The sequence below is a fragment of the Electrona antarctica genome (assembly GCF_951216825.1).
Source record: "Electrona antarctica genome assembly, chromosome: 10".
NCBI lineage: Eukaryota > Metazoa > Chordata > Actinopteri > Myctophiformes > Myctophidae > Electrona > Electrona antarctica.
The window spans coordinates 55,607,950-55,626,933 of NC_136791.1; the positions used below are offsets into that span (position 1 = coordinate 55,607,950).

Sequence of the window (18,984 nt, forward strand, 5' to 3'; positions counted from 1 at the left end):
TAATTGCCACATGCCCACCGCAAACCCAAGGTAATACAAGCAGAAATGATGGGTTGCTATCTTGGTGTATGATTCATTGGTAATGAATATCAAATGACTTGAGAGAGTAATTTTGCTGTCTATTTTTTATTTATTTTTATTGCAGAACTTCTATGGCCCTGAGTTTGTGAAGATGACCAGTGAGCCGTGTGTCAACTTAGCTGTTCCTTCGTCAATAATGGTGAGAATGTGAATTTATGATTATTTGTCATAGTTACGAACCAAATGGACACTTGTAATGGGTTTGTAACTCAAACGGTGTGCAAAATTAACACGGTGTAGATAGCGGGTCCATAGAGTTAAAATTGTATCAAATGACTAAATGAGGGTCTGTGACCTAATGCACTTTCCCAAACACTGGGTCTACCTACCTGTGGGTCACGGACACATTTTTATGGGTCCCTTTATTTTTTGTTTCCTACATTTTGTTTTTTTTAAAGGTTTGGGAACCACTTTCCTATAATAGTATAGCATTATATCAAAGAACTGGGTTTTCTTGAAATTAAAGGGGTTGAGAATCACTGTCTTGCAGCCCACTCCCATTCCGTTTCCCTCTCTCCTCAGAACAAGCGTGGTAAGGTGGAGGATGTTCCGAGGAAGGTGGGCGTGGTGCTGCTAAGTGGTCAGAAGCTTGAGCTGAGCTGTGACGTGAAGGCCATTTGTAAAGACGTTCTGGACATGGTGGTGGCTCATGTTGGCCTGGTTGAGCACCATCTGTTTGGCCTAGCGTATCTTAAAGGTATAATAAGTGTGTGTGTGTGTGTGTGTGTGTGTGTGTGTGTGTGTGTGTGTGTGTGTGTGTGTGTGTGTGTGTGTGTGTGTGTGTGTGTGTGTGTGTGTGTGTGGACCCAAGTGTCCCCACCACAAGTGTTGTAGAATTTGAGAAATGGACATTTTGAGGACAATTTCCCTTGTCCTCACAAGAGAAATGGTTGTTTTAACAAGTTGCGGTTAGGAATTAGGCGTGTGTGTGTGCCAGCAAGCGTGCGTGCCAGCATGCATGTGCATGCGCATGCATGCATGTTGTATCTGTGTATGTACTATATGTACCTAGATTTGTGATATGCCTGCCCTTTATATTTGCTCGGCTCATATTCAGATAAATGAATCTAAGTAGAATTTGATGTTTGTCTAATCGCAATTTTTGAGATGATCGTCGTCATTGTTTCCGTTCATCCGTATAATCTTCGTTGAGAAATTGTGGGAATAGCAGATCTACAAGCTCATAGATCTATGTGACCTTGTGAGCTATTTAAAACAAAAATGATTAAATGTGGCCTGTTTTGGCCATTGTATATTTTATTTATTTTGTTTACAAAGCCTAAAAGAGAAAAAAACAGGGTACTAATGTTCATTGCTAAAAACACAAAGTTATTATTCAATTATTTGAATGACAATCGTCTAGTAAAATGTCAGGTTTGTGACCTACCTCACTCTGGTCTCCTCATCTCCCTGCCTCCATAGATAATGAGTTTTTCTTCGTTGACCCCGACGTCAAACTTTCCAAAGTGGCACCTGAGGGGTGGAAGGATGATCCCAGGAAGAAGAAAGCTGATGTACTTTTTAATCTGTTCCTACGGATCAAATTCTTTCTGGACGATGTCAACCTCATCCAGTAAGAAAATATGATTACAATTAGTTGAAATGTCATGTGACAAATTACACAAAATCACACAAAATCACACAAAATCACACAAAATCACACACAAAATTACACAAGATCTACAAGCTCATAGCGCGCCACCGAGTGGCACGCTACGAGCTTGTAGGTCTGCTATTTTTGATAAATCGTGAAAATGTTGCACAAATCTTTGAATATAATATTCTTTCAGAAGACTTTTTATTTATTTCGACGTCAGGCCTAAATGGATTATTAATTTTCATTGGTTAAAAAAACCAAAAACATCAAAAGATCTATTCTACAGCTAGGTACAAGCTGTTTGGCCCACAGGGACAATATTTCGGATTGCTCTAATATTGTGGTGCTTTGAATAAAAATGTCGAAATGTCTCTTCTGCACCGCTGAAACCAGGCACACCATGACAAAACACCAGTACTACCTTCAGCTGCGGAAGGATATCTTGGAGGAGAAGATGCGCTGTGACACAGAGAATGCCATGCTCCTGGCATCTCTGGCACTGCAGGCTGAGTTCAGTGACTATCAAGCTGAGGTAATGGTTTTTGTACAATAATTCCTCGTGTTGGTCAACATCAACTTTATTGTCACATCATAAGTTTACAGGTGCAAAACTATTGCAGTTTCAGAAGTAGTCATAAGAATAGAGAGAGAAACAAAGTCAAATGAATGTAAAAATGCATGAGGTCAAAACTAAAACTTGCATAGTCTCTTGCAAGTAGAAAACACCTAGCAGCATATCTACAATTATACATAGCCTCTGATATCACCGATATCTGCTACCTGCTGCCAAGTGATGCCTCTCACAGTTTGTTAGAATTTCGGATATAGTTGGAAGCAAAGACCTCGCAAAAGAACAAGACTTGGAATGATATGTTTGTTGAGCTTTGTTCTCTAAATGTCATTTTGACGCTTCTTTCAGCTCCATGGGAAGACTTATTTCAGACTAGAACACTACCTGCCAGTTTCTGTCCTGGACAAGCTAGACCAGACCTCCATGAAGGAGGAGCTGCCTAAACTTCACAGCAACTATTATGGTGCCTCTGAGACCGAGGCAGAGCTTGAATTCCTTAAGGTCTGTACGCCCAATAAGCAAATTAACACAATTACTACAGCATAATAGAATACGCAGAATTGTTGAGGATTTAATGCAGGCATATGACTGCTTAATTAAAATATTTTATTTTGAATACTAATTGTACTATTTATAGTAAGAGAAATCTATGCAAATCTGGGAATTAAATCGTTACCAAGAAATTTCTTCACTAATGTGTTTCTAAAGGTGTCTAATAACATGTACTAAAAGTTTGAAATTCAACTCCCGTGGGAAATTGAGTTATTAGCATAATATGCATAATATGCCCATAACATCCTATATAAGGCAAAAAAGTCAAAATTTCATCATTCTTTAAGTAACATGTGACATATGAAACTAGGGTGTTTGCATGATTCTGAATCCATTCCAAGCATTAGTTTTGCACAAAAAACACTCCTTGGGAGGAAAACAGCCACACAAACGTGATGAGGTCAGCACATTTGGTCAAGTGGATTTAGCCCAAGGAGTGTTTTTTGTGCAAAACTAATGCTTGGAATGGATTCAGAATCATGCAATCACCCTAGTTTCATATGTCACATGCTACTTAAAGAATGATGAAATTTGGACTTTTTTGCCTTATATAGGATGTTATGGGCATATTATGCATATTAACTCAATTTCCCACGGGAGTTGCATTTCAAACTTTTAGTACATGTTATTAGACACCTTTAGAAACACATTGGTGAAGAAATTTCTTGGTAACGATTTAGTTCCCAGATTTGTCAAATACCTGATAAAATGCCCTTACTATTAGGACTACACTACATTATTATCACAGGCATGTTGCACATACCGCTGTGTTATGCCCAATTTACATAATGTCCCATGCCTGAAATAGAGCGCCGAAGTCCTGACGTCACTCGTCTGTCTCGGGAGGTGTCTCTGTATCGTTTATGACAGTCAGTCCCTCATATTTGATACAGTCTGTTTCTAGCGGAAATATAACTAATTCAGCAGCAGTAACATTAGCGTTTTCTCACAGTCAGTTGTTCCTTCATATCCATATGAGTGAAACCGCCGGGATGATTTTCTTATTTTTTCAATCACAGTTCTTATATGAGGCGATTTAAAATCCCCCTATGAGGATTACAATGCAAATAAAAAGTGAACGCATGGACTTAGCGCCCTCTGCTGATTGACGTCAGACTTCGGTGCTCTATGGCAGATGTACAAGCTCTCATGACGTTGCGTGGCTCGCATTGTGACCTTGCAGATCGCCTTCGTGACGGAACACTGCTGCATGACTTCATATATTAATTATAGTCCATATGTTGTTCCTCCTGAAGGTGAGCCAGAGGCTGACTGAATACGGGGTCCACTTTCACCGCGTGCTTCCTGAGAAGAGGTCCCAGACGGGAATCATGCTGGGGGTCTACTCCAAAGGGGTGCTTATCTTTGAGGTCCTTAATGGAAACCGAAGTCCAGTGCTAAGGTTCCCGTGGAGGGAGACGAAGAATATCTCGTTTACAGTATGTGTTTGTGATGAATATTATAAACTGTCACATTGCACCATATCCCTACATTTATAGCACTTCAATCTGTAAGAAAAAGACAATATTAAAATCCTGCCCTTGTCTTTCCAAAGAAAAAGAAGATTTGCCTCCAGAACACATCGGATGGAATCAAGCACCTTTTCCAGATGGATAGCAATAAGACCTGTCAGTATTTGTTGCAACTTTGCTCCGATCAGCACAAGTTCCACTTGCAGATGAAGGCTCGCCAGAACAACCAGGAGCTGCAGGACCTTGGTATGATTCCTTCATCCACAGGCAGACGGGGCTGCCATGCTTTAGCCTTAGATACTCAAAATAGACCATCGTCTAAATTTGTTTGACTCGCCAGTGAAAAAGGTTTACATTTTAGTGAATTGGAAAAAAATTAAACTACCCCAAGTTTCCTCTAGAAAACCCACTCAATTTATGACTTTCATATCTTACCTAAAACATATTAGTACTGTAATAACTGAAGCTATTATCTTAATGCATTATCTTGTGAATAACTCAATGTTGAGCATCTGCATGGGCTGAGCTGGATGGAAGAATACAGCGGGGTAAAAATAAAAAAACCACCATGTTCCACCAAGCAACGATTCAGAACTTAATCAAATGAGCAGACAACACCACTGACAACGGTAAATGGTGCATTTATATCGACCTTTTTCCTGGACACTTTGACACTAACTTTGGAGGAGCCCGGGATCGAACTGGGAACCTTGCGGTTCCCAACCGGATCCGGCTGCTCTGCCGGCTACTCTACCCGTGAGCCACTGCCACCCCCATATGGTGTCTTTGTTGTCTCCATCAGCCGACGGCATGGGGAGACAATGTTTTGCACTCCGTCCGTCCATCCGTGTGTCCGTCCGTCCGTCTGTCCGTCTGTGTATAGCTAATCTCCGGCACCGTTAACCAGGTCGATGCCAAACTTTGCACACACACTCCCTGGATGCCATCGATGAACCTCTGCCCCAAATTGTCCAGAACGGCCTGTTATAGCGCCACCATGAGGCAGCTTTTCACATTTTTACCTATAACTGCACCGATCTGCGTGAAACTTTTTTTTTTTATAGTGCCACCAGGAGGCCGACTTTTGTAAAACACATTACTACTCCAGATTCTGTCCAAAAATTCCGCAAATCGTTACACAGTATCTCTATAGTCATGTACTCAAGATGGATCTGTCCAATATTTCATATTCCATTCTAATTGGCTAACATTGGCTTTCAAAGTTTGCAGGATTGCAGGACCGTTTTGAACAAATTGCCTCAAATCATGAACGCAGTGTGCAATTTACGTGAAATCTTTCATGCACTTTCCCACTAGGCTGAGGAATATATCCCACCCTTTTCACATTGGCCTATCCACCAACCTGTGGACACATTTTTGTAACAAAATGCCTCAAATCATCCAATAATTGCCATCAAATGCGTAAGAAGAAATGGCACCCTTTTTACATTGGCCATATTATAGCGCCACCAGGGGGTCAAAATAACCTGACCTGGCCAGGTGGAGACCTGTGCCCTGAGGAGCACTTTTTCTAGTTTATTTTAAGTTTATTGATTTTTCTTTACAACATAGTATTTTCAAAGCAATTATTCACATATATTTTTCCCCCCACAACCCCATGGCAGCACAAATACTCAACAAAATCTTCGAAGAAACATCAGGAAATGTCCATAAATACAAAAAAGAAAAAAATAATAACAACAAAACACATTACATACAAACAAATGCATTATTTGTTTATTTTAATTCAGAGTAGCCCGTTTTTCCTCCACAATTTAGTCATTATGCCCAATTGGTTCCTCCCCACACACGTGTGTTGTCCCTGCTGTATCCTACTGACTCACCAGCCACCAGGCAGGACGTAGGGCCTTCATTCATGCTACTCCTCCCGCCCAACACTCCCTGCTGACAGGTGACACGCCCCCAGCCCATAGGAGTACATGCAACGACCAATATCACCTCCCCCCCCCCCCCCCCGCCCGGCTTCCCTCCCCTGAACACGGGCCAATTGTGTTTTGCGTAGACGCCCCGACAAATATTCGAACTCTCAACCTCCCGTGGTGGTGAGCGGGGACTTTAACCACTGCGCCACCCGAGCACCACCATACATATATATACACCTTTGATTGACTGCCTAAGACAGTAGGCAGGTATTCACACACACCGTTATCCACAAAACGGTGCGATGTGACAGTTGGTCGCTGCCCTACGCTCCCTCCTGTCTAATTAGGTAATAATGGGTTTACTAGGAACAAAGGGAGTCTACCAACGTGCTGATCCGGTGCTTCACAGGTACAAGGACATGAGTTGCATAAGGAGAAGAGACTGGAGCAGCACGGAGTCCACGGACATTCAGAGCCTTTTATTAGGTGCTAAGTATACAAAAAGATTATGTTTTTGTATACTTAGCACCTAATATAAGGCTCTAAATGTAATGAGGTGCTGCCTATTTTCTTTTAAAGTTGGCTAGTGTGAACATACCCTTAGAGTACTCTATATGACTTAACTTAATGTTACACTGCTCTATCTCTTGTACTGTCAATTTGACATATTTGTATAAATAAATGCCCTCTCCTCCACAGATGAGGATGATGATGACGATGAAGATGAGGACTTTGAGGATGATGATGAGTGGGACGACTAGCTCCCTCCCTCCCTCCCTCCCTGACCCCCTTCTATCCCATAGAGATGATAATGACACTAAACCGTGTCCTCATTGAAACCTTAATCTCAGATGATAATTGTAAATGTTCTGTTGACTTGCTGTACATTTTTGTTGCCTTTATGCTTTTTTTTTTTAATTAATCTGTGCAATACCTCATTTAATCTGTAGATGTGTGTTGTCATTCTCATATCTTACCGTTTGTTTCCTTTTCCCTTGTCCTCTTCTCTTCCCTTTTCTCCCCCACTCTCATATTTTCTATATGTAACGGTTCACTCACTCGCTTTCTCTCTCTTCATTTCAAACTGTAATCTTTGTGTCTTTCCCTCTCATTCTTTATACTTGGTTGTACGCCGGTGTCTCACACCGGAAATAGCCGATCTACGTGCTCACAGATGGTTGATCGATGGCGTGTCATCTGACCCTAGTCTCTGTGGCGTCATCCAGTGGTGGCGTTGCCAAGGCCATTCTGGTTGTCACTCTGCCCGCTGCTGGCAAAGGAGGTGATGGCGGTCAGCGTGGGGGAAACACGCCGAGTGGCAATACTGCACAGGACTCATGGACAGCACATCCTGCTAAACTTCAAGGAAAGTGGCCGCAAGCCTCCCACTGTTGCTGATGCTTCCATCGTTGCAGCAGAGCTGCTTAAGCTAGGATATGAGTATGACCAGGGATCGGTCATCTGTAACAATTTCAAGTCTGTCATCTCATACAAGATGGACAAGAAGCCTCTGTTTTCCAACAATACCAGAGACCATGGGCATCTGTGAGCTCATAGATCGGCTATTATCGGTGCAGAACACGATGCACAACCAAATATAAGGGCACGGTCGTACGTTTGTGGCAGAAGGTTGCTGGCCACCACACGTGGATGCGCCGAGACGTGTCAATGTCCCGCACTGTTTGGTGGGTTGTGGGCAGTGCTGGTTTTCTGGTCTTTGTAGTTTATTTGACTGACATTGGAGCGGTTGACTCGCTGAAAGAAAACTACAGAAGAGAAATGCCTGCCAAGTGGTGTCAAACTCTATTTTAGTTTATGCCCAGTCAAAGTTCGCCAATGTTGAACTCCACGCTTCACACGTGCCAACGCCGTCAGTGCGCAGTGTGCACCACAACGGAATGCTTCACCCCTTTAGAGTTGAACTGCTTATCGATCCGATTTCTTATTGATCCCCACTATCGATTATTTTCTATTACTGGTAGTTGTTGAGAAATTGGTTCTAATCTGTGGCACTCTATCACTTTTCCTTATATTTCCGCGGGTAATCGAAGGTAGAGCATGTTGGCTCCAACTCATGCGCAACATTGATCGATATGGGCCGTGCAAGCCATTCAATTCATGTACTGTAGCTTGTTTTTACCGGTAGTTGGCAAGAAAGTGAGCAGAAGTCAAAAAGCTTCATTAGAATGACCTATGAGGCAGTGATGTGATTTCTATGACATGACTTTTGTCGATAAGATATTTGATAAGCCAAAACCTCATTGATTTGCGATTCTCAACAAACGTCCCTCGTGACCGTGCTCCAAAGCAGCAGAGCTGCTTAACCCATTTTGGGCGGGAACCCCTTTTGGTGTTAGCATTATGTTATGCTTTAGCCATTGAAAAATAGCAGATCTACAAGCTCGTAGCGCGCCACTCGGTGGCGCACTACGAGCTTGTAGGTCTGCTCGTAGCGCGCCACTCGGTGGCGCGCTACGAGCTTGTAGGTCTGCTATTTTTGAAAAGTCGTGAAAATGTGGCGCAAATCTTTGAATCTGTATATTTCAGAGCGAACATTTTTAACTAAAATATTGGCTTCTGGGGGGTCCCTGGAACGTGCTCCAAACCAGGCTTCATGTCATCTCTCTTTCTGTCTACATCTCTCTCACCCCCTTCCTTCCCTGATTAACATGTGCAATTTTACATCAAGTTCTCTCTTGATCTGTGGAGTTGAATGTTTTGTTTCTCTTTTTGCTCGGTGATGGAAGAAAGGACTTCAAGAGAAAAAATGTAAACTGACAAGAAAAAAGAATTGTATAGTTTCTAGAGGGAAAAAGGAAAAGAAATGGAGAACGCTATTTTCATACCCGATTTCTCTCTCGCACGCTACTTTATTTTCTACTTATTCAAATGATCTGAAGTCAGTGCGCTTTTATTTTCATAAAACGGAACGGAAAGAAAAATGCTCTTATTTTGGAAATGTTAAAGGACCACTTCACCACTTTTCAACTTCTCTTCCTATAATTGGTCCTAACTAATGTTCATGATAAAATACCACCATTTTTCCTACTCAGTCTATGTCTCATAGGAAGGCTGTGGGCAGTTCAGAAACCCGTCCACCAGTGACATCATCGATGGTGAATCCAAGCTAATAGAAACTGCATATACATCAAAGGGGGCTTCAGCCCCTGCCCTTTTACCCGTATGTAAACAACTGCCCTTTCCAGACCACGAATGCAGCATTTACTATGGTGAAAGAAATGCAAATGCCACTCTTTCCATGCCATGCCGGAAGGCAGCATTCAGGAGAATTGCGTTTTTTCTCCTGAACTTGAACACAGTATTTTGCGTTGAACCCATTTGGGTAACACTTTATATTAAGGTTGTCTTTATAATGCATCATAGCACATTTATAATGCATTATAATGTGCTTATAAGGCATTATAACACTCGTTATAAATGTTTGTAATCATGTATAACAACTTATAACCACGTTTACAACATATAAGTGCTGGTCATAATGCATTATTATGCTCAGTGGAACAGCACATTATAACTATTATAACTTAGGTTATAAAGGCACATAGAGAAGTGCTGTAATGTCTGTGTCATAATGCATTATAACCAATGTGTATTAAATGGAATAATGCTTTTAAACATCAATAATATGCTATAGCAGGACTTTGAGACATTTAAGTAAAGTGGCAACATTCTTTAATGGTCATTAGCATTTTATAATACCCTATAGCATGACTTCCTGACCTTTAAGTAAAGTGACACAACTTTGTATAATATGCTATAGCATATTATTTATGTTTATAAGACATTATTCCATTTAATAAACACATTGGTTATAATGCATTATGACACATACATTATACAGCACTTCTCTATGTGCCTTTATAACCACCTAAGCTATAATAGTTATAATGTGCTGTTCCACTGAGCATAATAATGCATTATGACCAGCACTTATAATATGTTATAAACGTGATTATACGTTGTTATGATTACAAACATTTATAACGAGTGTTATAATGTCTTATAAGCACATTATAATGCATTATAAATGAGCTTATAATGCATTATAAAGGCGACCTTAATATAAAGTGTTACCCAAATGGGTTTAGAAATCCATGTCGTACACCGCATCTCCACTAGCCAAAGAGTGCTGGGTTGTACCCTGAAAATAGTTGATCTACAAGCTCTCAACGTGTCACAGTGTGACGCGTTGTGAGCTTGTAGATCTGCTAATTTTGCTATTTTGGTCAACCATGGTTCATGTTTTAGGTTGTTATTAGAGAAAGTAAAAGATGAGTGTTTTTTTCATTTGCTGCTTTCTTTCGTTTTAGCGATTTTATCTCTTTTTGACAGGGCATTCGCACATGGGGCTAAATATGTACGTTTTATAGACTTTTATTTTTTTATTTTTTACTATAGTCCTACTAGACCCCAGGAAATTACATCTGGCCACAAAAGATCACAGGATGTGAAGGGGGGTACTATAGGGGACTGACGTTTGTCACCTCCCCCTTCACATTCAGTAGATCCTGTGATCTTTTGTGTCCAGATGCAATTTCCTGCGGTCTAGGGTTAGGGTATTAGGGTTATAGTAAATAATAAAAAAAGGAAATCGCTATAAAATTGTGTAAAAGAAAATGCATATTTAGCCCCATGTTCTAATGCCCCCGCCCCCCTGTAACAAATAGCTAAAATCGCTAAAACTAAAGAAGCAGCAAATGAAAAAAAATGTACACTCATATTTTACTTTCTCCAATAACAACATACAGTATAACATGAACCTTGGTTGAAAAAAACTAAAGTTGTCCTTTAACTTGTACTGTACCTTTCTTCACTTGCTATTTAGATTCTGTAAATTGGCAAGCTCTTGGCTGCCTGTCCTCCCGAAATGCGTGTTGTTATGCATTTATGTTGAATAATTGCACATGGCTGAATGTGAAGGTACAGGATCCTTTGGGGCATATTGGGGTATATTGTACATTATTCAAATGAATACTTGAGTTATTATTATTACGGATAGTACATACATACCATTAACCAGAAGGATTTATTTTATCTTTTAATTAAAATATATGGATGTGTACTACACTATTGTATGCAATAAATATGTAATAAATAATGCTTGAACTGTTGATTGTGCTTGCTGTGGATTATTTGAATTAATTGGATGGTCGGCTATCTCAACTAAGGTCTCCGTTAAACCAGTTTTTAATAAGTTAAATGAAGAGGCGTGTGCGTGCGTGCGCGCACGCGTGTGTGTGTGTGTGTGTGTGTGTGAGTGTGTGTGGGGGGGGGGGGGATAGTTAAGATAAGAGTTGAGCTGTAGGCCTAAAGAAAACGAGCTGGGCAGCTGCAACATTCCTCTGACAAACAAACATACAAAAACGAAACTACAACTGAACCTGACAAGCAAGAGCTACACAGAACTAAACGGGACAAAACTAACACTCCTTCCCGAAGGGAGTAAAACTACATGACGGAGGGAAGACCAACGCTAAGTGGTGTTTCCTCGTCGAAGCGCTGACAGAGAGTGAGGTATGTAGCCAGGTAGTCGAGTCTCTGAGCTGCCACAGAGGCCTGTATAATTATATGTTACAGCCCAATAAGTGTAGGGGCAAATAACATATGTGACCAGATGGACACTGATGATACTTTTGGAATAAGAACCAAGTTCATAGACTAAGACTACGCCACTCTCAATGGGTGAGAGACCCGTATTCAGTATTTACTCTTGTAACCAAAATCCCCGTGCAAGGTACTTTATAGACGGACAGAGGCTTTTCTGTGTACAATCACTAGATCAACTTTTTACTAGAATGTATTTAGAAGTTGGTTCTTATAAATGTAATATTTAAAAGGTGCTGTCATGAGTGATGCTGAATGGAACCTTGTGGTGGTTCAGACAGGGAAATCAAGCTGGTCCAATGCTGTACTACCCATCACATATGGCCACAATCCTGATGGTTCTATTTATGCAGATCGATATCTGGCTGCTGCCACAATGTCAGTTTGACAGTGATCATCCCTGTAACATTTCCTGTAGCATTTAACTATGTCAGCATGTCATTCAATAATGCAACAATAATTATCAACTCAATGTAATATCATCATTCCAATAAACTGACTAATGCATACAAAACATTTCAGGATCTCACAGGATGCAGCAGGCACTCCACAGCCAACCCTCTCTCCCTCCTCTTCAGCTACCATAACATCCCTCGACCTGGAAAAATACCTCAACAACCCAAATGATTATCCCCCAATGGCATCCCCTCATACCCACACACCACCTGTGCAGCAGGAAAAGAACAAGTGTAAGAATTAATAATTTCCCACATTTTAAGCCTTAATAACAGGCTATTTGAAAACATAACCCTGCTTTTGTGTTCTGCAAAATGTACATAACATAGGCATGTCTCCGGAACACCTGCCATCTCCCACACCCACTGAACCTGTGATTGAAGGACAAAAGGGGAAGAAGGGTACGTTGATTTTATGAGCTATTAAGTGGTTATTGACAAAATAGGCCTCTAGTAATTTTCAGTTTGTGCAACCTGTCACAGGCATGGTTACGGGACACTTGCCATCTGGGAAACCCACTTAACCCGTGATTGGCAGACAAAAGAGGAAGAAGGGTATGTTTTAGGAGATTTTAAATGGTTATTGAGCTTGACAGACTTAAATGGTTATTGAGCTTGACAAACTTGAGGTCTTCTAACACAGTGGTTCTCAACTTTTTCAAGCTGCTCAAAATAATGGTATTTGAACTGGGGACACCAACTGGGGACACCAAAAAATTATTAATAATTTCCCACATTTTAAGCCTTAATAACGGGCTATTTGAAAACATAACCCTGCTTTTGTGTTCTGCAAAATGTACATAACATAGGCATGTCTCCGGAACACCTGCCATCTAGGAGATTCTAAATGGTTAATAACACAGTGGTTTTCAACTTTTTCAAGCTTCTCAAAATAATGGTATTTGAACTGGGGACACCAACAAATAATATTTGAAGTGGGGCCCACCCCATGCACCCTGAAAATTACTTGTAATTGTACGAGTTGAGGCATTACACTTTGACAGTGTATGGCCATCAACAGGTTAAGAAAACCGTATATTTTGAAAATGGCAATATTGCCTCATCAACATTGGTGACTTTAGATATTGTCAATTACTTTTATGAGAGGTGGTGGAGTTGGCTGTTTTAGCAGATAGTTTTGAGGGTCCAAATGGAGTTAAGAAGTTTTGTCCCAAGCACTGGGTACCAACACTTGGCTAGTCTCTGGGGTTGAACTGTTGTGTCTGTTGGGATGTTGTTGCTTTTGGGGCAGAAACCTTGTATCTCAATATTTTTATGTTTAAATTATATTGGTGTAGACTACTAGACACAAAACTAGTGAAGAATAGCAGGTCTACAAGCCCATTGTGATGCAACATGTTGAGCTTGTAGATGAACAAGCTTCAATATAGTTTAATTCATTAATTAACTTTAATTAATTAATTTAAAGTTAATGGGGGCTCAAAGGTTTTGAACTATTTTGCCCTGTATATTTGATCTATGTAATTAACAAACATATGCCACTGGAATTTAAGTTTTCTAAAATGTCTGTCACAGGTCCGTGTCCAAAACGTGAACCTTCCAAAACCAAGAGTCGGCAGGAAAAAAGGGTTAAGAAAGGTATGTACGTTTTTTAATTTAAGTGGTTATTGAGATTGACAATCAGCGGTCTTCTAGCAGAAAGATAATTTGCCAAGATCAATAAACAATATCACACAGAACACCCCACAAGTTTTGTGGACTTTGACCCACACGTGAGAAACGGAGTGGACAAGTTGAGGTACAGCTGACATCACACACATTTAGTATAGCACACTCTCAGAATTGTGTGCATGCTAAGGCTGTCCCCAAACGTTTGAAGGTTCAGACAATCGCTTCTTACGTTTGCACTCAAACCTCAATGAATGGCCTTGAACCTTTTTCTTTTTTTTTGTTAATTATTTTACAGCAAAAGCATGACTGTCCGGTCCTGCTAAAGCCAGACAAGGTTATGCAATACAATAATCCAGAGTCCAAATGCAGAAATGTAATTCTGACATGCACTTTCTCTGCGTGCAGCAGCACATCTTTACAGACCGTCCCATACGCTTAGCTAGAAACGTGTTGTAGTTTCATTAAACATAATGTGCAACTGAAAAAAGCTCTATTAAATTAATGGCGCATTCCTGACCTACTGTCCCTCTTTACCATTGCATTACAGAGCGACAACCGCCTATTATAGCAGCATGATCCTGTAGGCATGGGATATATTATGGGCCATATAAGCTTCATTAACTGATTATCTTTGTGTCTGCGCTGTTAGTTTCGTTCATGTTACATCATGCTGAAATGATCAGATCAAATCTGCAAGCTCACTTGCTGAGATCGGCTTGCAGAGCAGCTCTTTTCTCAAGATTCTTTTTTTCCCCCACTGAGACTATGCAATAGTCCCCCACAGGTTCTATAATGAATTGCAGCTTGATTAAAAGCATGTTCTATCGGTGCTCGACTGTTTGTTTTAATTATATAAACGATGGTTTGGTGCTTGAATTCTAAAAATGGCTCGGGGACAGCCTTGGTGCATGAACATGTTTGTTCAGCGTGCAAATGCCCACACATTTGTTCATGTAGTCATTGTAGTGTATGTACGGTATGTTTAATAGAGTATGCACATGCATGATTTTCCCATCAGGACACCCCCCCCCCCCCCCCCCCCCTCACCTAGACTGAGTGGCAAAACATTGAGCAGCATGGAGTGTTGGAGTTTGGAAGCGCTCGTCACATAATGCAGGAGGCAGCAAAATGTTCTGTTATTGAAAACAAGCGCTTCCAAACTCTGACACTTAGACAAATAATCAAATGCAGGGCATTTCTTGACAGAAAGTAGCTCATAACGTTTCTATGGTGGATTTTTATAAAAAGAAAACTTTGCAGATAGAGGATAATTCAAGCTTTTTGAACAGTTGCAATGTTGGTGAGTGTAACATTGTTTAATGCAATCAGACAGGACTTTTCTGTTTGGGTGAATGGGCTGTCAAGGTCAGAAAGTAGTTTTTTGCCACTCAGTGGGCGTTCCCGCATAACTTCCAGATACGATGATGTCACACGCATACCCTCTATAGGCAAGTTGTGAAGTTGAAGTCTCCCTGAGCCATTAAACCCTGAACTGCTCTTGGTTTGTCCACTCCTCCCAATAGTTACGATGGGTAAATGAACGGTAGACTGTATCTTTGTATCGCCATGTCGCTGGCTTCCATTGACAATGAATGGTAGACTGTGTCGTTGCGTCTGCCTGTGTGAAAGCAACCTAAGGATGCCAGGGTTCATATGGTACAGATGTCAAATACAGTGAAAAATCTACCAAAAACTTGTAATTTGAGTCTGGAAAAGGAGTAAGAACCCTGATAGATCAGCTGGCAGATATCAACCCTCATCTTTCATTGTCTAACTTTTTGTCTATAGTTTTTACATCTCTTTAGGCTGCAAAACATGTATCGAGCGCAAGACATACAACTGGGATCGGGTCATAGAGCAAAGAGTAACACCGGTAAGTCATGTCAAGTTCTATATATCATTGCTGTCAGGTGGAAACTTAAACAATTTAGTGATAATGGCTGATCTACAAGCTCACTCGCAAAGTGAAGCGTTATGAGCTTGTACATCTGCCATTTTCACTGCTTTAGTGAGACGGTCTTGTATGATGAAATGGAGCATTCGTTTACTAAAGACTTAACAATCAGGATATCTGAGATTTCTGCCAGACAGTGACGATATAATATAATGTGCAATGTGAATGCCTCTTGGCCAGTTCATCCTTGTAAAAGAGACTTGGGACTCAATGTTTTTTTTATTTTTATGGATAAAGGATTTATATATCGCTGCTGTCGGGCAGAACTTTCCTATCACCAGATTTCAACGTTTCATGTTTTCAATCACAAATTAATGTTCTTTAGTACTCGGACTGTCACAGTAGTGAAGATGGCAGATCTACAATAATGCCTAGCTTGTGAGTCGTGATCTTAGGAGGTTTCCACCCGACGACAAAGATACACATACGTTTATTACAAAAAACCTTTAGGGTGTGACATGATACAAGATTTATGCTCAAATGAACAACACTTTTCCTGTAGAAAGGAATGGAGTACAGAACGGTATGGCTGCCTTGTGATACATGGTAAGAACTTGGTTATTTGGTCAGCTTTGGCTATTGTCAAGTGTACTCATGAACGCATTTACTACTTTACTATTTTATGTGCATTCACTGTTTTTGTTTTTCAGTGGGAAAACATGGGGTGATACCTGGGAGCCAGAGGGCAACTTCAACCTGGAGGACATTTCTGGATTTAAGGAACACTTGGCAGAGAGAGGTCCCCAAACACAACACTCTCTCCAGTTGGCGGGTCAGGAGTGATTGGCCAAATAACTGCCCCTTTCATCCAGGCTTCGGGGGGGGGGGGGGGCGGGCGGGGGGCGGGCGGGTCCTCTAGGACTGTTAATAAACTTGAGTTGAAACTTTGCTTGGCTTTTATTTCATGCTCTACAAATATCATTGCCGTAAATGGCATCTAATAAGCTCATAACATGATGTGAGCGTCTTGTATTAATTGAATACAGTGGAACTGTATTCAATTGGCATTGAATAAGTGAAATGTTTTTATTTTTGCCGTATAATTGACATACATGGTCTTTGGTATTGAATAGCAAGTCATGCTATAGGCCTGTGCATTAAGCACCTTTCTTTAATAAAAAGAAGAAATTCAATTGGCATAGCCATGGACCACCCTTTGACTGGTAGGCCTATTGGGTAAGATTCTTCCCACAATTACATGCTGTGTTGATGTAGAGATGGTTAATCAGAATTGTTGTGTGGTTTAAGTTTATTGTGTGAACATAATGAAATAATTGATGCCAATGAAATATGTATGGTTTGGTTTAATTATACCCTTTAGTTAGGCAGCGGCAACGGTTTGCGGAGCGGTCTTGTTATCGGAAGGTCGCCACGTTAAAATTACCACCGCTGAAGTGCCCTTGAGCAAGGCATTGAACCCCTACCATGAAATGTTCTATGAGCAGGGTCTGGCTGTAAACAAGCATCTCGAGCTTAGTCCATTCACAAAGAACTTTGCTTTGCTTCTACACTGACCACCTGAAACGACACAATACTGTATATTGTACTGCATTTTGACACCACAGCAATGATACCGTGCACTGTGGATACATCTATAGTGGCATGTATGTGCAGTGAGTGCAGTCCTGTCCATGTTGGAGAGGAATACAGCTGGGGACCAGTTGCACAAATATTGTGAATTATCGCAATGCAGTTTTTACAAGTTTTGTAATGGGATAACATCGATGTATATCAAATTAGCCTGGACGATTAATATGCATTATTCAATAGCTTGTTATACATTTGGATTAAACTGGAACAAAATATGAATAGATAACTATTCTGATAACCTGAACAAACTCAAGTAAGCATTATTACATAGTGGAATGGTGATCTATTCAAATGTTATTCGGATCAATCCGTTTTTTAGGTCTGACTGTCCTGAACAATAACCATTTACACTGTAGCTGAATTAAATTATAGCCTACAATAAAATCAATGTTTCTTTTTCTAGGCCTATTCATAGAAGTACACAGTGAAATGCAATTGTGGTAAACAACATATTTAGTAGAAAAGAAAAGCCTTAAGGCTTGTGATGAATTTCTAAAGCGTGTTGCTATAGCAACAGCAACACAGAGGGGAGCGTCCTTAGCAACCACCCCACAGCATCGTCTCAGCCATGTCGTAAATGATACGTTCACTGACTTAAGTTTATAAGTACATAGCCCGTTTAGATAATACAATACACACGTCTTGATAGTGTTATCAAATGATTTACCAGTGGTGAAACCGTCTAAAATGTAGCTTTTCCACTGATATTCCCTGCATATTTTTGACAGATAGTCACGTGACCATGTGACATGTGACCCGGTGACGTCAGTCTAGGAAATAAATAGCCTACTTTATATTTATATTTAGTTGATATTTCGCTCAAAATAGAACTATGGTGCATGCATTCCTCGCCATCTGAAAGTTTAAAAATCACGTATTTTTTCAAGACAGAGGGTTGCATCAGATATGACTGTACTTTAGGACATTTTTATATAATATCAATAAGCCATGCAGCCAGTAACGATATGATCTGGCAATTCTATACCTGACAGCTAGAGGGAGCAAGCGTTGAACTTATATGCGTTCATTTCGGACGCTTTAGTAATGCCATGGCGTCCGAATGGACGCAGTGGAGGACATGACAGGGCGTCATGTACTGACGCCTTGGGGGTGAGAATATGTTGGTGTATACCACCTTAGTTGTATGTAGTTAGTTTCAACTCTTTACTGACTGAATGACTCTCTCATAAATTGGGAGATGGGTGTTACTGTGTGTTACTGTGTGTGACTGTGTGTGTGTGTGTGTGTGTGTGTGTGTGTGTGTGTGTGTGTGTGTGTCAAATGGTTTGACTATGGAATAGGCATGTGAAGATGTCTAAAAGCAGTCTCAGAGACTCACAGAAAGTATAATTTAACTTAATGTCTCAGAAGGGACAGCAGTGATTTATTTGAGTTAGGCCTAGATGATTATATGAAAATAATGAGCTATGTTTTGTTAAATGAGTTGTTGCTGTGTAAGTAAGTAAGTACATTTTATTTATATAGCACTTCTCACGGAGAAAACTCACAAAGTGCTTTACATGCAGAGAATAAAAACAAAGACAAGCAAAATACAACAGAATAATACTCAGG

At 40.5% G+C, this 18,984-nt stretch overlaps 1 protein-coding gene across 1 annotated transcript; it reads left to right on the forward strand.

Moving 5' to 3' along the window:
* Positions 1-9: 9 nt before the first annotated feature.
* LOC306930883 (tyrosine-protein phosphatase non-receptor type 13-like) lies at positions 10-6,917 on the forward strand (the record flags this gene model as incomplete). Its single annotated transcript, XM_079511979.1, has 9 exons — positions 10-30; positions 146-220; positions 604-778; positions 1,504-1,654; positions 2,072-2,210; positions 2,598-2,750; positions 4,058-4,240; positions 4,357-4,519; positions 6,856-6,917. The coding sequence occupies exons 2-9, from the start codon at positions 173-175 to the stop codon at positions 6,915-6,917; spliced, it is 1,074 nt and encodes a 357-aa protein (XP_079368105.1). The 5' UTR covers positions 10-30; positions 146-172.
* Positions 6,918-18,984: the final 12,067 nt, after the last annotated feature.